The 17,476-nt window shown below is 24.3% G+C and overlaps 2 protein-coding genes across 2 annotated transcripts in view; one reads left to right on the forward strand and one right to left on the reverse strand.

The window, feature by feature from the left end:
* The first annotated feature begins 255 nt into the window (after positions 1-255).
* LOC127278123 (phosphoribosylformylglycinamidine synthase) overlaps positions 256-17,476 on the forward strand; it is a 117,496-nt gene continuing 100,275 nt past the window's right edge. Inside the window, exons 1-2 of the mRNA XM_051299677.1 lie at positions 256-482; positions 6,034-6,313. Coding sequence (XP_051155634.1) covers positions 6,045-6,313 — 269 coding nt within the window. The 5' untranslated portion in view covers positions 256-482; positions 6,034-6,044. The remainder of the gene's footprint in view (positions 483-6,033; positions 6,314-17,476) is intronic.
* On the reverse strand, positions 9,685-15,845 carry LOC127278141 (serine protease snake-like). Its single transcript, XM_051299700.1, has 2 exons — positions 14,595-15,845; positions 9,685-10,095 (listed from the first exon to the last, which is right to left on the reverse strand). Exons 1-2 carry the CDS (start codon positions 15,702-15,704, stop codon positions 9,997-9,999), a joined length of 1,209 nt encoding a protein of 402 aa, XP_051155657.1. The 5' UTR covers positions 15,705-15,845; the 3' UTR covers positions 9,685-9,996.

Consider the following 17,476-nt stretch of genomic DNA (forward strand, 5'->3'; position numbering starts at 1 on the left):
ATAATAAAAATACATATTTAAATTAATTTACAAGGTTTTTTAAAATTCCAATAACTTTTTTTATTCTAATTAGTACAGGTAAAAGTAGGTTAAAATTAAAAACCAAATGAAAAATTAACAAATATATATTATATACATTTTTTGTAAACTTACCTTGCATTTAACTGTTTTTTGGTTTTTTCTTGGCATTCTTGGCTACCCATCCCTGATTGGAAATACAATTTACCGATTTACGTCTTATTACGATTTCACTGTGCATTGGCCTTAGAAATCAGATCAACAAGTGTTTAAATGTATCTTAATTTAAAATAATTAACTACAATTCTGATCCTAATAAAATAATTAACAAATTGTCTGTGGAGTATTCACCGCATTCAATTTATTCGAAATTTGTTTGTTACCTTAATTAAAAAATTTCGATATTTTTTTTTTTTTTTTCGCTTTTAAAGCAAAATACAAAAATTCGTGCCTTTTTAAAACACGTGAGTATTACAACAAAAAAGACTTTTTATTTTTTTAATGCAATAAATCTTTTAAATTTATATTGCATGCGTTGATATCATACAGTATGTAATATATTAATTCAAAAATTGAATTGACATTTTTATTTACTGATATAATTTATCGAAAATAACAATTCGACAACCATAACCTCTATCTATATACGCATTAAAAGTTTTTTAAACTATAAATTAAAAATTTTTTTAATTATCATTTAATATGATCGTATAGATTTTTTTAAATTGTGAAATTTTTTGCAAAGTAAAAATATTACTTTAGAGATAAAATTAAGATTATTGCTGATACAGTGATAATTTTTAAGATAAAGAATATTGTTCCATTATTTCGCGCGACATTCCGAAATTTGTTTCCGAGCCAATTAGTTTCTATTTGGATCTAAATTTTAATGAAACTTAATAATATTCTTTCCAAATCAATTTCTTTCATTACGAAGCTAAATTTTAATTATTTTTGATTCCTTTTTCTTCCGAATCAATTCGTTTTATTTTGAAACTAAATTTTAATTTTAAATTCTGTTTTTTCTTTTTGAATCAATTTTAATTTTTTTTTTTTTTTGTATTTTCTTTCCCAATTATTTCGTTACATTCCGAAACTAAAATTTTAATTTTTTTCAATTCTGTATTATTTTTTTTTCCGAATAAATTCGTGTCATTCCGAAACTAAATTTTAATTCTATATTAAATCCTTTTTTTTATTTCCGAATCAATTCGTTTTATTTCGAAACTAAATTTTAATCCTTCTAAATTCTAAATTTTTTTCTTTTCGAATCAATTTGAATTCTTTTCAATTCTGTATACTATTTTCTTTATTCGAATTAATTCGTTTCATTACAAAACTAAATTTGAATTCTTTTCAATTCTGTTTCATTTCGAATCAATTTAAGAACTAATTGAATCAGAATGAAAAAACAAGATTCTAAAGGATTAAAATTTAACTTTGAAATAAAACAAATTGATTTGAAATAACTCGGAAAGAATATTTTGTTGATTTACATTAAAATATAGATATTCGGATAGAAACTGATTGACTCAGAAGAAATAAATTTTGAAATCTCTCGGCATAATATTTATTAAAACTGTTTGAAATAAAATCTGAAACTTTAGTTAAGGCCCTAAAAAAAATGTCAGAATAATATTTCATTAAGTTTTAATAAATATTAATCCGAGTATTTCCGAAATTTTTTTTCCAAGTCTATTGGGTTTTATTCTAATTTAAATTTCTATATATATTTTATTCTATAACAAAAAATTATTTCCAAATAATTCCAAATCCCATTGAATTTCGAAATTGAATTTCAATACTTTTGAATCGTGAAAAATTACGAATCAATTCTGCGAGGGATTGTAAATAAATAAATAAATAAATTTTATTGGCTTAAAAGCGAATTGATTTGAAATTAAATTTCAGGATTCAATATAAAATTTGAATTTAGTTTTGAAATAAAATGGAAAAATAATATTGGTTTAGAAACGAATTGATTCGGATTTATTCGAAATAAAATTTCAATTAAAATTTAGCTTCGGATTGATTAGTATTGATTTGGAATTAAATTTCAAGATTCAAACTTTTTTTTCGGTATAATAAATAAAAATTAATAATTTTTTTTTAATGATTTTTAAAATTACAATATCATTTTAATATTAGGGACAAACAGTGATTATGATTTAATGATTTTTTGCTTTTTATTCTGCAAAATTATTTTAACACTATTTTTTGTATCCTCAATACGGGAAAGTCAACGCGAATCTGATGCATGAGATAGAAGAGGACATAAAGATAATTCCCTCTTTTTCTATGTCTCCTTTCTTTCGCATTCGCATATAAATTTCGCACAACTTATTGTGCTGAGACCTTTAGAAAAGATGTCTAGAATATGTTATTATCATTATTATCAAATTTATTCATTACTAAATGGATTAATTTTTTGTAATTATACAATTATACATTTACAGAAAGTAAATGTATTTAGTAAATAAATTAATTTTTTAATTTTTTGTGAATAATTATATTGACGCATTATTTAATGAATTTTTAAATCATGTTTTGTTTAATAAAATATTTAAAATTGAAAATCTCAATTGCACAATATTTTTTTTATTAACAAATGTGTTAATAGCATAATATTAATAATACAATTACGAATACATTATTAATAAAAGACACATGAATATGTTCTAAAAATCATTAGTTAGAATTTTCATTTTATGGAATTTCAATTTGTCATAATTATTTTTGAGTCGAATTTTTATTTGTTCGAATTAGTATTCTGCATAATTTTTATCTAACTGATTTTCTATATTACAGAATTGGCATTTTAAAGAATTTTATTGCATAGAATTTTCTTTCAGATGAATTTTCATTTGTTCGAATTATTATTTCATATAATTTCCATATAACCGATTTTTCATACTATAGAATTTTTACTTAACCGAGAAATCATTTAACAGAATTTCTAATTAATAGAATTTTCATTTGTCCGAAAATTTGCAAATGTCTGAACAAACAATCGACAGAAAGATTTCGGCGCGATTTTTAAAATCAACCAATCAAAAATTATCCATAAAATTGTTTTCTCTAGAAATTCTTAAAATTAATTTCTTTTTACAGATTTGAAAAAATTCTCGTTTTTTTTTAAATTCCTTTCTTTTTTTCCAAATTACTTCCTTGCTAATTGTAAGATGGCTTTTTATTTCCTTAAATTTTCTATTTTCTTTTCATTTTAATAATTTTCGTTTCAGTAAGCGACTTTTTTATCTCTAATTCTTCTTCCTTTAGAATTCCTAAAAAAATATTCTCAATTTTTCCGCAAATTCTTTTTTTATTTTAGAAATTTTTTAAATACTTGATTTTCCTTTCATTTTTATTCAACATGGTGTTTTCTTAAATTTTCTATTTTATTTTTTAAAATTGGAATTTTGTAGGTAGGGTCAGTTGGGATAAATGGGGACAAGAGGTTTTGGAGCTTAATTTACAGTTTTAAAATGAAGTTCAACGTCAATATTTTAACCTCAGATCACCTGCAAGAGGTTATGAGTATTGACAAGCTTTTATCTTGACAATTGGCAGCAAGATAAAAAAAGTTATCGCTTAATGCATAAAAACTTGAAAATCAAAGTCAAACTGTTTTAGTATTTTGTCGAGCATTTCAAATAAAACAGACTTCAAAATCATACCAAATTTTTTTCTTATTCCTTATGACTCCCATAACATAAATTCAATTGAATTTTTGATTTTTGTTAATTTGGTTAATAATGACAAGCTGTCGCCATTTACCCTGAGTTTTTAAATTTTTGGGGTAAATGGGGACAGCTTGTCATTATTAACCAAATTAACAAAAATCAAAAATTCAATTGAATTTATGTTATGGAAGTCATAAGGAATAAGAAAAAAAATTGGTATGATTTTTAAGTCTGTTCTTTTTTAAATGCGAGACAAAATACTAACATAAAAAAAAAAATAAAAAAATTTCAATTGGTTCAACTATTATATATCTACTACAATTTTTTTCAAGTTTTTTCATCTCTTAATACAGTAATATACTTAAGGAAACTTTTTTCTTAAAACTTCCTTAGAAACTATGCTGTCCCCATTTACCCCAAATTTTATGAAATTTTCTAAATTTTAGGGTAAATGGGGACAGTCAGTTTCATGCGACCCTATATGTATATTTTAATTTTTTTATTTATCTTTGAGAAAAATTACCTTTAAGATATAATTTCAATTTTTTTAGATTCTTCCATTGTAGTTATATTATTTTTTTATTACATACTTAAAATGTTAAAGAAAAATCTAATAAATTTCTATTAGTAAAATAGAGAAAAACACATTTCAAAAATACTTTGCTTTTGACGACGTTAAATTTAAACAAGTTGTAAATTCAGATGTTCATTACATGAACATTTTGCTTCCTCTTTACGATCAGCAAAAAAATAATTTGCTTCCTCGTGGAGAAAGCATTAACATTTAAATAAACATACAAAAATAATATAATAATATAAACATTTGAGTTAAATTTAAAGAATTAATGGAAGTTAAAAAATCAAAAATTCATATTTTAACCGAAATTTCTAAATATTAATGAAAAATAATATATAATTTATAATTATTTACAATTATATCGATTCGTTTGAATGCAAGGAACACAATTATTTTATATTTAAACTTGAATTTAAATAAATACAAAATTTTTCAGCTAAAATGTAAATTTTTTATTTTTTAACTTTCATTAATTTATTAAATTTACCTCAAATGCAAATTTTATATATACCAATCGATTCGTTTTCATGTAAGGAATACAATTATTTCATCTATAAACTTAAATTTAAATAATCACAAAATTTTATAGCCAAAATGTGAATTTTTGATTTTTTAACTTTCATTAATTCTTTAAATTTAAATTAAAAGTATACTTTATATATACCAATCGATTTGTCTTGACGTAAGGAATACGATTTTATTATATATATAACCTTAAATTTTTCTATTTAAAAATTTTTTCGATTAAAAAATAAATTTTGGAAAAAAGACAAAAAAAATTTTTTTTTTTGGGTATTTTTTAAAATCCTTTGGTCAGATTTGAGATATTAATATGATAAATGAGTCTACCAAATTTTATCTAAATCCATTAAAACCTGTTAAAGTTATCTTCTAAACAAAAAAGGAATCCACACATACACATACATCCGGACAATTGATCAGGATCTCATATAACATGTTTCTATATAGAGAAAAATTTGTTTCCGACACTTTGAAAATTTTTATAAACGAAAGGTCTACAAAGCTTCCTCCACGAGGAAGCAAAAAATCATAACTTCCATAATTTTTATCGAAATAAAAAATCATTTTTGATTAATGCATTAAAAATGTTGCAAAAAAATTTACAAAAAATGACTGTTTTCATTTTTTTTCTGTTATCTATTTTTAAAAAATAATCTTAATTTTTGTCATATTTATTTTTTATTTTATTAGGTCAGAAATTTTATTATTTTAAATTTGTGCTAGCAAATTCAATTGTCAATAACTTTTGAATGTAATAAAAATTAAAATTGAAAATTTAACAGATTTTTTTTTGTCTTAAGGAACAACAGTTCAAGAATTTTCAGCCAAATAAGAATAGTATAAATAACAATTTTCTAAAAAAAAAATCAATTTCGACGTGCATAACTTTGTAAGACTCTACGTGTTTTGGTCTTGGTGTTTACGTTTATTTTCATGAATTTCAAAATCTCTTTTGATATTGTAAATTTTTGTTTTTTTAAAGATATTATGATTCAGTGGAGTATACTCTGTAATTGTTAATAATCAACAGGTCATTGCAATCTTGACCTATGTTATGTCAGTTTAGTTGAATTTCACAACATATTTTTCTTATCAACACCATGCCGCAAATGCTTAGTCTCTTTCTTGCTTTAGAAAGCTGAGTTTGATACAATTAAACTCCTGTGTATTAAAAAATTTGTACATTAACGAAATTTACAAAATTAAATTAAAATTTGTATCTTTCTTTTTCAGAAAGTATCATTATGATTTTAAAATTATATAAATCGCCCGGTTTGAAAGGCGACCACTTTATAAAAAAATTGAAAGCTGTTAATAAAATACTCAATGATGTTGAAAATTTTGAAACTGAATTATGTTATTACATCGAATCAAAAAATGATCTCAACAATGAGGAAATCAATCTTTTGAAATGGATTTTGAGCTCACCTATTGAAAAAGAATTGTTGAGCGAGACAAGTGTTTTTAAAACTGAACAACATGAAGGAAGTGTCTTGATAGAAATAGGACCAAGGTAAATTATAAATAACATATTTATTTTATTTTTCGAGAATTTACAATATTTTTATTTTTAAAGAAATTAATATACCTATAAAATTAGGTATTTCATAAGTTTTTTTTGTTATAAGTATTACTCAAATTTTGTTGATAAAATAAAGTAAAATGTTTTTTCTTATTAAACTGTATGAAAACTTTTAACTACATATTCTGTAAATTATTTTTAAAAAATTGCTAAAAAATTATTATTTTAGGAATTTTATTACAATTACTGAATTGTTTTTAGGTTAGAAATGATATTTTAAACAAGTTTTAAATTTAAAACAATTTAACAAGATCGATACGAAAATATTATTCTTTTTTCTCTGATTTCTAGTTAAAATAAAAAATTTTTTCCTGATTCTAATGAAAATATTTCAAGAGGTTTTCAATAACAGACCTCGGATTACATGACTTATTCGACTTTTTTTTATTTTTTAAAATTAAATTATTAAAAAAATATATTAACTTGAATTGTTTGCAAAATGAATTATTTTCAATAATTTAAAATAAATTCTTCGAAAATTACATGATTTAAATGAGTTTTTAATTGAAAATTCACTAAAATTCAATTATTGTCTAAAGTTTTTCAAAAAATTTCATCAATTCAAAATGAAAGTTTCAATTAATAATCTCCTGAAATTCAATTATTATTTCTAAAAATTTTTACTCGAACTCTTCTAAAATACAATTATTTCTAAATTTTTTATCTAAAATTCTTTGTTAAATAATTTAATTTTAATAATTTCAATCAACATTTTCGAAAATTCAATTATTTAAAACATTTTTTAATTGAAAATTCTTTATAATTTAATTATTTTTAAAAATTTTATTTAAAATTCTTTGATAAATTAATTTTTTTAATTAGGTACTTTAATACAGTTTTTCAACAATTCATGGAAATGAAAAGTTTTTTTAATTAAAAAGACTCTAAAATTTTATTATTCTTTAAAATTTGTAAACAAAATTTTATCAATTAAGGTTTATAAAAGTTTTCATTTATAATCTCCTGAAATTTAATTACTTCAAAAAAAAAATTAAATCGAACTCTTCCAAATTCAATTAGTAATTGAATAATAAATAGGTAAGACCACTCAGCGGCGCCATATTCGAAAAATTAAAAATGGTACATGAGACATTTTTTTGTTCTTTTTAGCCGCCAAAAATAATTTTTTTGCTCAACGCCCTTCCAAGATACCAGGACGCCGCTAGCTTGGTGGCAACTCAGTGCTCAACTCTGATGAATTCATTTAATTCAAAATTTCCATTGGACCATACTTTTTTGCTTTTTTTTTGCTTTCAAATGGCATCCCAGTTGATTTTCTAAAATTAAAAATGGCGGATCTAATATGGCGGAATTTTCTTTAAGTCTATCAAATTCATTAAAAACTGGTACTCTGGGGTTTTTGGGGTCGGTGAATACGAATCTGATGTCACTTTTTAAAAATTTTAAAAAGCGGAACCAAAATAGAGGATTAATTTTTAAAAATGTCTAGATTTGATAACAAATAGTTACTCGGGGAATTATGGGTTCGATAATTACGAATTTTTTTTTGGTCGTAATAAGCGACACTCCAAATTCCTGACTAACAAATTTCAAGCAAAATCTGTTAAATAGGAAAAAAACGACATCTTTCTTAACAACTTCGAAATTATTTTGAATTTTTTTTTTTGTTTATTTCGGTTTTTAATTTTAAAGTATTTTCTTAAAAACTTAGAAAATTTTTTGATTATTTTGCTCTCTGATTATTAATTTAAAACTATTTTTTTTTGCTCTTCGCTTTTTAATTTAAAACTATTTTTCTAAAAACTTAAAAACATTTTGGATTTTTTTGCTCTCCGTGTTTTCAATTTTAAAGTATTTTCTTAACAACTTAGAGACATTTTAGATTTTTTTGCTCTTAGTTGTTAAGAAAATACTATTTTAACAGATTTTGCTTGAAATTTGTTAGTCAGGAATTTGGAGTGTCGCTTATTACGACCAAAATAAAAATTCGTAATTATCGAACCCATAATTCCCCGAGTAACCATTTGTTATCAAATCTAGACGTTTTTAAAAATAATTCCTCTATTTTGGTTCTGCTTTTTAAAATTTTTAAAAAGTGACATCAGATTCGTATTCAGCGACTCCAAAAACTCCTCAGTAACAATTTTTAAGAGAATTTGATAAACTTAAAGAAAATTCCGCCATATTAGATCCGCCATTTTTAATTTTAGAAAATCAACTGGGATGCCATTTGAAAGCAAAAAAAAGCAAAAAAGTATGGTCCAATGGAAATTTTAAATTAAATGAATTCATCAGAGTTGAGCACTGAGTTGCCAGCAAGCTAGCGGCGTCTTGGTATCTTGAAAGGGCGTTGAGCAAAAAAATTATTTTTGGCGGCTAAAAATAGCAAAAAAAGAGCAAAATAATGTCTCATGTACCATTTTTAATTTTTCGAATATGGCGCCGCTGAGTGGTCTTACCTGAATTAAATAAATGTTAATTCAATTTGTAATTTTTTTCTCAAATTCTTATCTATTTAATTCTTTGTTTATTTAATTATTTCAACAGTTTTAGTCTAATTTTTCAAAAATTCAATTATTTAAATCGTATTTTAATTAATGTTTATATTTACAACAAAATTATAATTTTTGAAATATCAAAAAATGCAATTATTTCTAAAAATCTTAATTGTTACTCCATCGAAATTCAATTATTTAGAACATATTTCAATTGAAAATCTCCTGAAATTCAATTGTTTCTAAAAATTTTAAGTCAAATTTTTCCAAATTCAATTATTTTTAAAATTTTAATTAAAAATCTTCTGAAATTTAATTATTTCACAAATTTACGTTTAAAATTAATTTTTTTCAATAATATTTTAATGAAGTTCTTCGAAAATTTAATTATGTAAAATATTTGACATAATTTTGAATTCAAATAATGTGCATAAATCAGACTTGAAAAATTTTCTTTTTTTTTAAATATAAATTATTTTTGAAAATTTGTTCTAAAACTGAAATGAAATCTTGAAAATTTGTCTCAGTTTAATTCGGTGGTTTAAAAAGACTTTTTTTTAATAAAAACAATTTTTAAATGCAAAATTTTTTAATATCTAATTTTTCATAAGGTGGTTTAATTAATTAGTTGTAATTATTTTAATTTTAGAAAATATATTAAGTAATTTTTATTCAAAAAAACCAAATTTAATTATATTGTAGGCTTATTGTAAGCTTACTTAGATTAATTACTAATTAATTTTATTAATAAATTAGTAAGTGTTGTACTAGTAATGCGAATACAGAATTCCGAACAGCGGAACGATGCGCGATTTGGAATCATGTAGTTAATGAAACATGTTTGCAAAATCGCTAACAATAATTTATTATTTTGAACTACAAAGTAAAGTAAATTACAGTAAAAAATAATTAATATATTATATTAATATATTAAAGTATAATTATAACATATAAAACTTAATTCCTGTCAGGGAATTGTATTTATTTGCAAATATGATGCAAATATGACGTACATGTATGTTTCCAAATTTGTTGTTCGGCAAGCTCATAAAACATAAAAGATTATTATTTGAATCACAACAATTCTGTAATACTTGTTTTCTTTTCCTTCAAGTTACAGAGCATTTTTACGTAGTTCTTTTTCATATATTTAATTTTTCATGTTATTTGCACAAACTTCAGCGGCGTAGTTGGTAGAGCGTTTGATTTGGAATTCGTTCTTAACGGCGCCTTACGTTCGAGACCTCGTGATGGTTTCTAAGGAAACAAATAAAGTATAAAATTTTAATGCTTTATGAATCAATTTTTTAAATTATTATTGTTTCATTATTTTTTGTAATATGTTAATTTTAAAATTCTCGCCGAAATCTTTCAGTCGATTGTTTTTCGGCTATTTACAGTTTCGGTCAGATGGAAAATTGTCGTTTTAAGATTTTTGTCAAATAAAAATTTGGTAAATTACATTTTAGATTAAATAATTGTTGGAAAAAAATATTTATTATACAAAATGGTAATTAGAAGAAAAAAAATTATAAAAAATGGCAATTATGTAAAATCAAAAATAGTATAAACAGGTTTTTGGAAAAATAAAAATTATGAAAAATACTAGGGTCATTTGGGGTAAATGTAAACGAATTTGCTTAGTTTCGACAATAACGTAAGTTTTTTATTTTAAAACGCAATACTTCCGGTTTTCTACTGCATGAACTTGTTACTTCACTTCCCTATAAACATTTTATGAGGTACAAAAAAATATTGATCAACTTGAATCGCTTAAAACTGACTGTTTACATTTACCCCGAGATTTTGAAATTTCCCCAAAATTCGGGGTAAATGTAAACACCCCTGTAGTTTAAAGAGGTTTAAGAAAAAAGTTATCCCAAGTATACTACTGTGTAAAGGGATGTAAAAACTGAAAAAAAATTCTTGGTAGATGTAAAATAATTGAACCAATTGATTGATATGCAACATATAAAATAAGCAATCATTACCATAACAAAACTAATAATGTAAAAACTTGAATAACTTCAATAAATTTTAATAGATTTTCATTCAACTTGATGAAAATAAGTCCAAAATGGCAACATAAAAATATTGTTAAAAATTGATCAAATTTGCTTGAATCTCGCTACTCGGGGGTTTTTGAGGTCACTGAATACGAATTTGAAGACAAATTTTAAATTTTCAAAATGGCGATCTATAAATCAATCATCCAAGCAACCAATCTATCCACCAATCAATCACTCAATCAACCAATCATCCAATCAATTAATCAATCAATCAAGAAATCCATCAATCAACCACTCATTTAACCAATCTATAAATCAATTATCCAATCAACCAATCAATCCACCAATCAATCAAATCCACCATTCAATCCACCAATCAATCCACCAATTACTCAATCAACCAATCCATAAATCAATCGTCCAATCAATCAATCCATCAATCTATCAATCAATCAACCAATCACTCACTCACTCACTCTTATTCTAGGATTCCTACGTACCTGAGTTTTATTCACCAATCGTGAAGAATCGCTTTCCTATATTTTAAACACGTAAATGCACTATGCAATACTATGCAGGTCTATACCTGCAACTGACTAACACGAAGGAGATATAAAAGAAGATCCAATTTCGTTTTTTATGTAATTTTACAGGGCCAAAATAATGTAATTGTGAAATAGAAGCAAATTTATTCAATTATTTTCTTTTAAAATGCAGCAGAAATTCTGTTTACATTTACCCCAAGTTTTCGAATTCTCGGGGTAAATGTAAACACTTAATTATCTATTAACTGAATTGACGAAATTAAAAAATCAAAGTCAGCTTTTGTTAAGCGATTCATAAAGAATAATTAGAAATTTTAGTTTGAATTTTTAGTTCATTTTTATTCAAATGCGAGACAAAATACTGACACAGTAAATCTTTGATTTTCAATCTTTCATGCATTAAGCGACAAATTGGAGTATGGCTTTGACAATTGTCGAAAAAAAAATTGGCAATACTCAGAACCTGTTGCAGGTGAGCTGAGGTTAAAATATTGGGGTCGATCTTAATTTTAAATCTGTAAATTAAGCTGCAATATCTGCTGTTTACATTTACCTCTTGTTTACATTTTCCCCAAATGACCCTAATTCTCTACAATAATAATTATGAGAAATGATTATTCGGTAAATTGAAAATTATAAAAAATGTTCTTTCGAAATTAAAAAATTCTGTCAAATAATAATTCGAAAGTATTTTTATTATATAATCTGACGATTCGAATTGAAAAAATTATAGTCAATTCCTTTTAAATAAAATGATTTTCGAGAAAATAAAAATTCGAAAAAACAAATTTGGGGTTTATTCATGCGCCCCGTATTTTTTAAATAAAAAGATTGATAAAGTGTAATTCTATAAAATAAAAATTCTGTCAAATAAATATTCGGTATTTAAAAATGTTGTTTATTAAGGGGGGGGGGTATGGTATTTAATTTTTTTTAATTTTTTTAAATGAATGTATAATATTTCAAGAATATTGTGTAAAAATTTCAAGCCGATCGGAGAAAAATTGATGAAGTTATGAGCATTTGAGCATTCAAGTGTCGGTTGCTCCGCGGGCTGTGTTTTCGTATATTTTGAATTTAGTTTGTGTTTGAACTTTTGCGGGCATTTCTGAATGTTTTTTGATGTCGTTGATGTGTATATATAAGTTTTGGGGTCGCTGATTACGAATCTGAAGTCAGATTTCAAAAATTGTCAAAATTTAAAATTGCGTTTTTCTCGAAATGACATTTTTGAAGTCCGTGTTCACGATATCTCAAAATCTATTGAACCAATCGTTCTGAAATTTGTCACAGTTCTTCTTGACTAAATTCCCCAGGTAACTACGAGATTTTTTTTTTTTTTTTAATAATTATTAATTATACAGTAAAAAATAGATCGATTTTTTCAGTGAAAATCGAGTTTTTGAGTTTCAAGTGCTGCGAAAAATCAAAAAATCGAAAAAAAAAAAAATATTATATTAATATGTGGAAATTAAAAAAGTGCCTTTTTTACACCAAATTAACCATACCTCCCCCTTAAAAGATTTTTTAAAATGAAATTTCGACAAATAAAAATTCGTCTGCAAAATAATTATATAATAATAAAATGCTTGGTCTGTCCTTCTGTCCTAACTTGAAGTTGGCCTTTTCTGATTTCACGTGTTTATTTTAAAAAATAATCTTATGACGTGTCAAATTTTGACAATTCTTTTTCTCATTTTTGCCAAAGTTGTATAATTGTGTTTCCAAATTTCGGAATAAGTTTCTTTAAAATTCCAAATTCGAAAATTCAATTCACGAAGCTGAAGTACACAACGTTTACCAACGAAATCTTTTTTAAAGTTGTATATTGATTCAAAAATTGTATACAAATACAAAAAATTTATGATGAGAAAAAAGATGCGCCAGGTAATTTCGTACAAGATAGTGATTTGAAAAAAATTAATTTTTAAGGTACCAGGGGCCAACGAATACCTATTAAATATTAATTATAAAAACACAGGCCTCGAATCAACTTAAAGACACAAAAAGTTGTTTTAGTCGACTTATATTCCAAAAAAAGTGTATTTGTTTTTTATTTTAACAAAAATATTTTACAGATTTTTAAATAAAATTTTTTTTTAATAATAATCCTTTTCGAAGGGTTAAAGTTGAAATTTTTAGAAATAATTAAATTTCAAAAGATATTGTTAATTTTCAAACAATTATTAAATTTTACAGCACTAAAAATAATTTATCAAACAATTTTTGGAAAACATTTTTTAAATTTAATTGAATTTTCAAAGATTTAAAATTGAGATTTTTGAAATTAATTGAAACTTTAAGTGTTTTGTAATTAAAATTTTAGATGATTTCACTAAAAATTTATTAGAAAATGCGGACAAAATACAATAATTTGAAAATCATTTTTAATTGAAAAATGGTTTCAGATAGTTGAAATTTCAAAGAATATTATTAAAATGGTTAAAAATAATTGAATTTCCTTAGAGTTATAATTGAAATTATTAAATTTCAAAAAAAAAAATTTACGATGGAAAATTTTAGAAATAATTAAATTTTAGATGCTTTTAATTTCAAATTATTGAAAATTCAATTAATTTTGAATTCAAATTTTTGAAAATAATGAAATTTTATTTGATTTTACATTTGGAAAATAATTGAATTTAAGTTCATTTTTGATTGAAAATTTGGATAATTAATTTTGAATAGAAATTTTAAAAAATAATTGAATTTTATTTCATTTTAAATTGAAAACTTGGTAAATAATTAAATTTTAAATTGAAAATTGTGGATAAATAGGTATTGGATTTTGAATTGATTTTGAATTAAAATTTCGGGTAATAATTGAATTTTAGTTTATTTTTAGTTTTCGAGAAAAACTCGTTTAAAGTTTTCATAGCATAATACATTGAGCTAGGACTATCAAACAATTTTTGATTACAACTTTTGTTTTTTTTACATATTTAAAAAAAAACATTTGGGGCAGTAATTTTATGATACTAAGGAACATTTTCAAGCAAAAAAAAGAAAATCGATTTTTTTGCAATTCTAAACCAGAAAGTCCTTTTAATCTGAATTGAATTTTTGTTCGTCAATCTTTTTGTTTGTTTATGAGGATGAATTTCTGACTATTTGATGATCAATGATGAATGTCTTTGTGAAAGTATGTTTTGTCAGTTTTCTTAGAATGAAATTAAAAAATTTATATAATAAATTATGTTACCTTATTATTGATTTCATGATCAGGCCAAACAATTTCTTCAATCCAATCAACATAAGCAGCAACACGTGTATAAATTCCTGGAATTTTGTCAATACCGCAAAATTTTCCACTGCTCGTAATACCAACAATATTGTAAAGACAATTGTTTGGATGACGATTTTGTAATGGACTTCCAGAATCGCCGGTGCACGTGTCCTTCTTCCAATTTCCAGTTAAATCACCAGCGCATATAAAACTATCATCAATACCCCATGGTAAATTCGTGGAATTCTTATAAATTGTCGAACAATAGTTATTCTCAATCACATCAAGTTGTGTTTTTAATAAATATTCATTGAGATCACCACCATAATAAGAAGTACCCCAACCACTTGCCAAGAGTTTTGTTACATCCACTGAATCATCAACATGAAGACACGCGGGTTTCAAATGCAAACCAAATTGAACCTCCTCTTCTAATTCAATCAATGCAATATCTGCATAGGAGTAACGTGGTCTAAATTCCGGATGTATTATTAATCGTTTAACATTAATAACTTGAGCGTTATTAGAATCCATTAGACGATTTGATCCAAGATAGACAATTGCTGTTTTGATGAAAATTTTATATGAACAATGAGCTGATGTTAATATCCATTTTTCAGATATTAAACTAGCAGCGCATGCATAATTTATTTTATCGTTTGATTCTCGATAAGCTAAAATTGCCATATGAGGAATTTCACCAAATAATGCATTTTCACCACCAGCTATTAGTGGATTAATTAATCCAATTAAATGATGACGATCACAATTTAAAAGTGTAATTGGAATTGGATCATAATTTGTTGGATATTGAACCCAAATTCCAATTTTTGACATTTTAGCATATTGCTCACACATTTCTTGACTTTTTCTTTTATGGAAAAAATTTGTCTCTCTTCTGTCACTTTTTTTTGTTTGTAAGGTATTTTTATTTTTACTATTTAGTCTTATTGTCGTTGAAAAATCCCATGATTGAAAACTAGGTCCGTTTGTATTAATGGCTGATTTTTTGTGTATTGGCGATTTTTGAGAATCAATGCTTTTTATCGAAAAAATGAATATAATAAAATATAAATTTACTTTCATGTTGAAATTAAAAATAGTTTTTTTTGTTTGATTTGAAAAAGATTGTTGTAAAACAACAGCGAACTCAATAGAAAAGCACTAGCAGAAGTACAAATGTGAGTGTTGAAGAATATATCAAAAAAGCGGAACGTCGGAACGGGATGGCGCGCGAAATTTTGAAATTTTTCTACAAATTTTTAAAATAAAATGACATTAACAAAAAAAATAATTTAAAAAAAATTTATGTGTGACCTTCCGCATAAAAAGAGACCACTTTGTTAATTACAATAAGGATTATTTTTGCGTTAAACATTAATGCGAATATCGCTCTTATAAATGATACAAAAGTTGTCCCTTTTCATGCGGACGGACACGCATAATATTTAAAACAATTATCTACTTAATTATTTATTTAATAATAGTAATAATAATTATAATAAATAATTAAAAAATACAAGTAATTATAAATGAAATCAAATGTGTTTTACTAGCAAAAATACATCCAGTTTTACCTTCTAAGGATAAAAATTTTAGATTCTAGTTGGAAAAATATAAATTTTTAAAAAATTTTCCGATTTTTAATAAAAACTTTTATTTAAAGCAATTCAAATCAGGCTTGTTCTATTTTTTCTTAAATTTACAAGTGAAAAAACATTAGGTTGTCGATTATGTAATCTGATTTGATTTTGACGTCAAAGTCAAATAAAAAATGAATTTCCCGATTTAAATTTGACTTTGACGTCAAAATCAAATTAAATTACATAATCGACACCCAGCATACCAAATTTTAGCTCAGTAGGTAAACAAATTGTAGATTCTAAGTGGAAAAATTCAGTTTTTAAATTTTTTGTATGTTTTTCGATAAGAAAAAACACTATTAAACTCAAATTCAATCAAATTCGATATACTTTTCCTGAAATTTACTAGTGAAAATACATCAGTATAACTTTTTAGGTTAAGAATTATAGTTTCTAGGTATAAAAAAATTAGTTTTTCAAAAATGTTGGTTTCTTTCTTAAAATAATATTAAATAAAATTCAATTGATTTCGCTATATTTTTCCTAAAATTTACTAGTGAGAATATACTACCATTGCAAGTTTTAACTTCTTATACTAAAAACTGCCGATTCTAGTGTGGATCGTTTTTCAAAAATCCTGAAATTTTTCCACAAAAAAAAAACATTAAAAACAATAAATTCTCTACATTTTTATAAAGAAATGCAAGTAAAATATAAATAAAAATAATAATATACATAAGAGTATCGAATGGTCTCTGAAATTCTTTGGCAAGAAGAGTAATTTAATTATTGCTGTATAAAAACAGCACTGAACGTGAAAATGATAAATATTGATTTTAAAATACCTTTTTTCTCGATATACGGACACTTTTTACAAAATTGGTCAAAATACCGAGGATCCTTATCTTATAAATTCCCTAAATACGAAAGATTGTGCAAATCCATTCAAAAACACGATTACAAAACGAAAAGTAGGAAAGTAATATAATAATAACAGATTCATTACGTCCTGCCGCCATCAGATGGCAGAAGCATGCAGGGAACACAAAGTCGCAGCTGTTTGCATTCCTACTTTTCGTTTTGCAATCTCGTTTTTGTATGGATTCGCACAATTTTTCGTATTTAGAAAATTTCGACGCCTCCCGTCCATATAATCGTAACACAAATGTCCGAACTATATAATCGTAACTCGGAGCTCAGTTCAATATGAACGTAGTTAATTTTCAGAAGAATAAAATCGTATCTCAACGATCAATTCTATATAATCGTATCTCA

The sequence above is a fragment of the Leptopilina boulardi genome, unplaced genomic scaffold (assembly GCF_019393585.1).
Source record: "Leptopilina boulardi isolate dan_hultmark-lab unplaced genomic scaffold, ZJU_Lbou_2.1 LbouV2_195, whole genome shotgun sequence".
Taxonomy (NCBI): Eukaryota; Metazoa; Arthropoda; class Insecta; order Hymenoptera; family Figitidae; genus Leptopilina; species Leptopilina boulardi.

Bases quoted from the DNA above. Each gene is read 5' to 3' on its own strand.
- LOC127278141 (XM_051299700.1), bottom strand. From the start codon at position 15,704: ATGAAAGTAAATTTATATTTTATTATATTCATTTTTTCGATAAAAAGC. The intron at 10,096-14,594 runs GTAACATAATTT...TTGTTTCCTTAG, and splicing joins ATCATGAAATCAATAATAAG to AAACCATCACGAGGTCTCGA.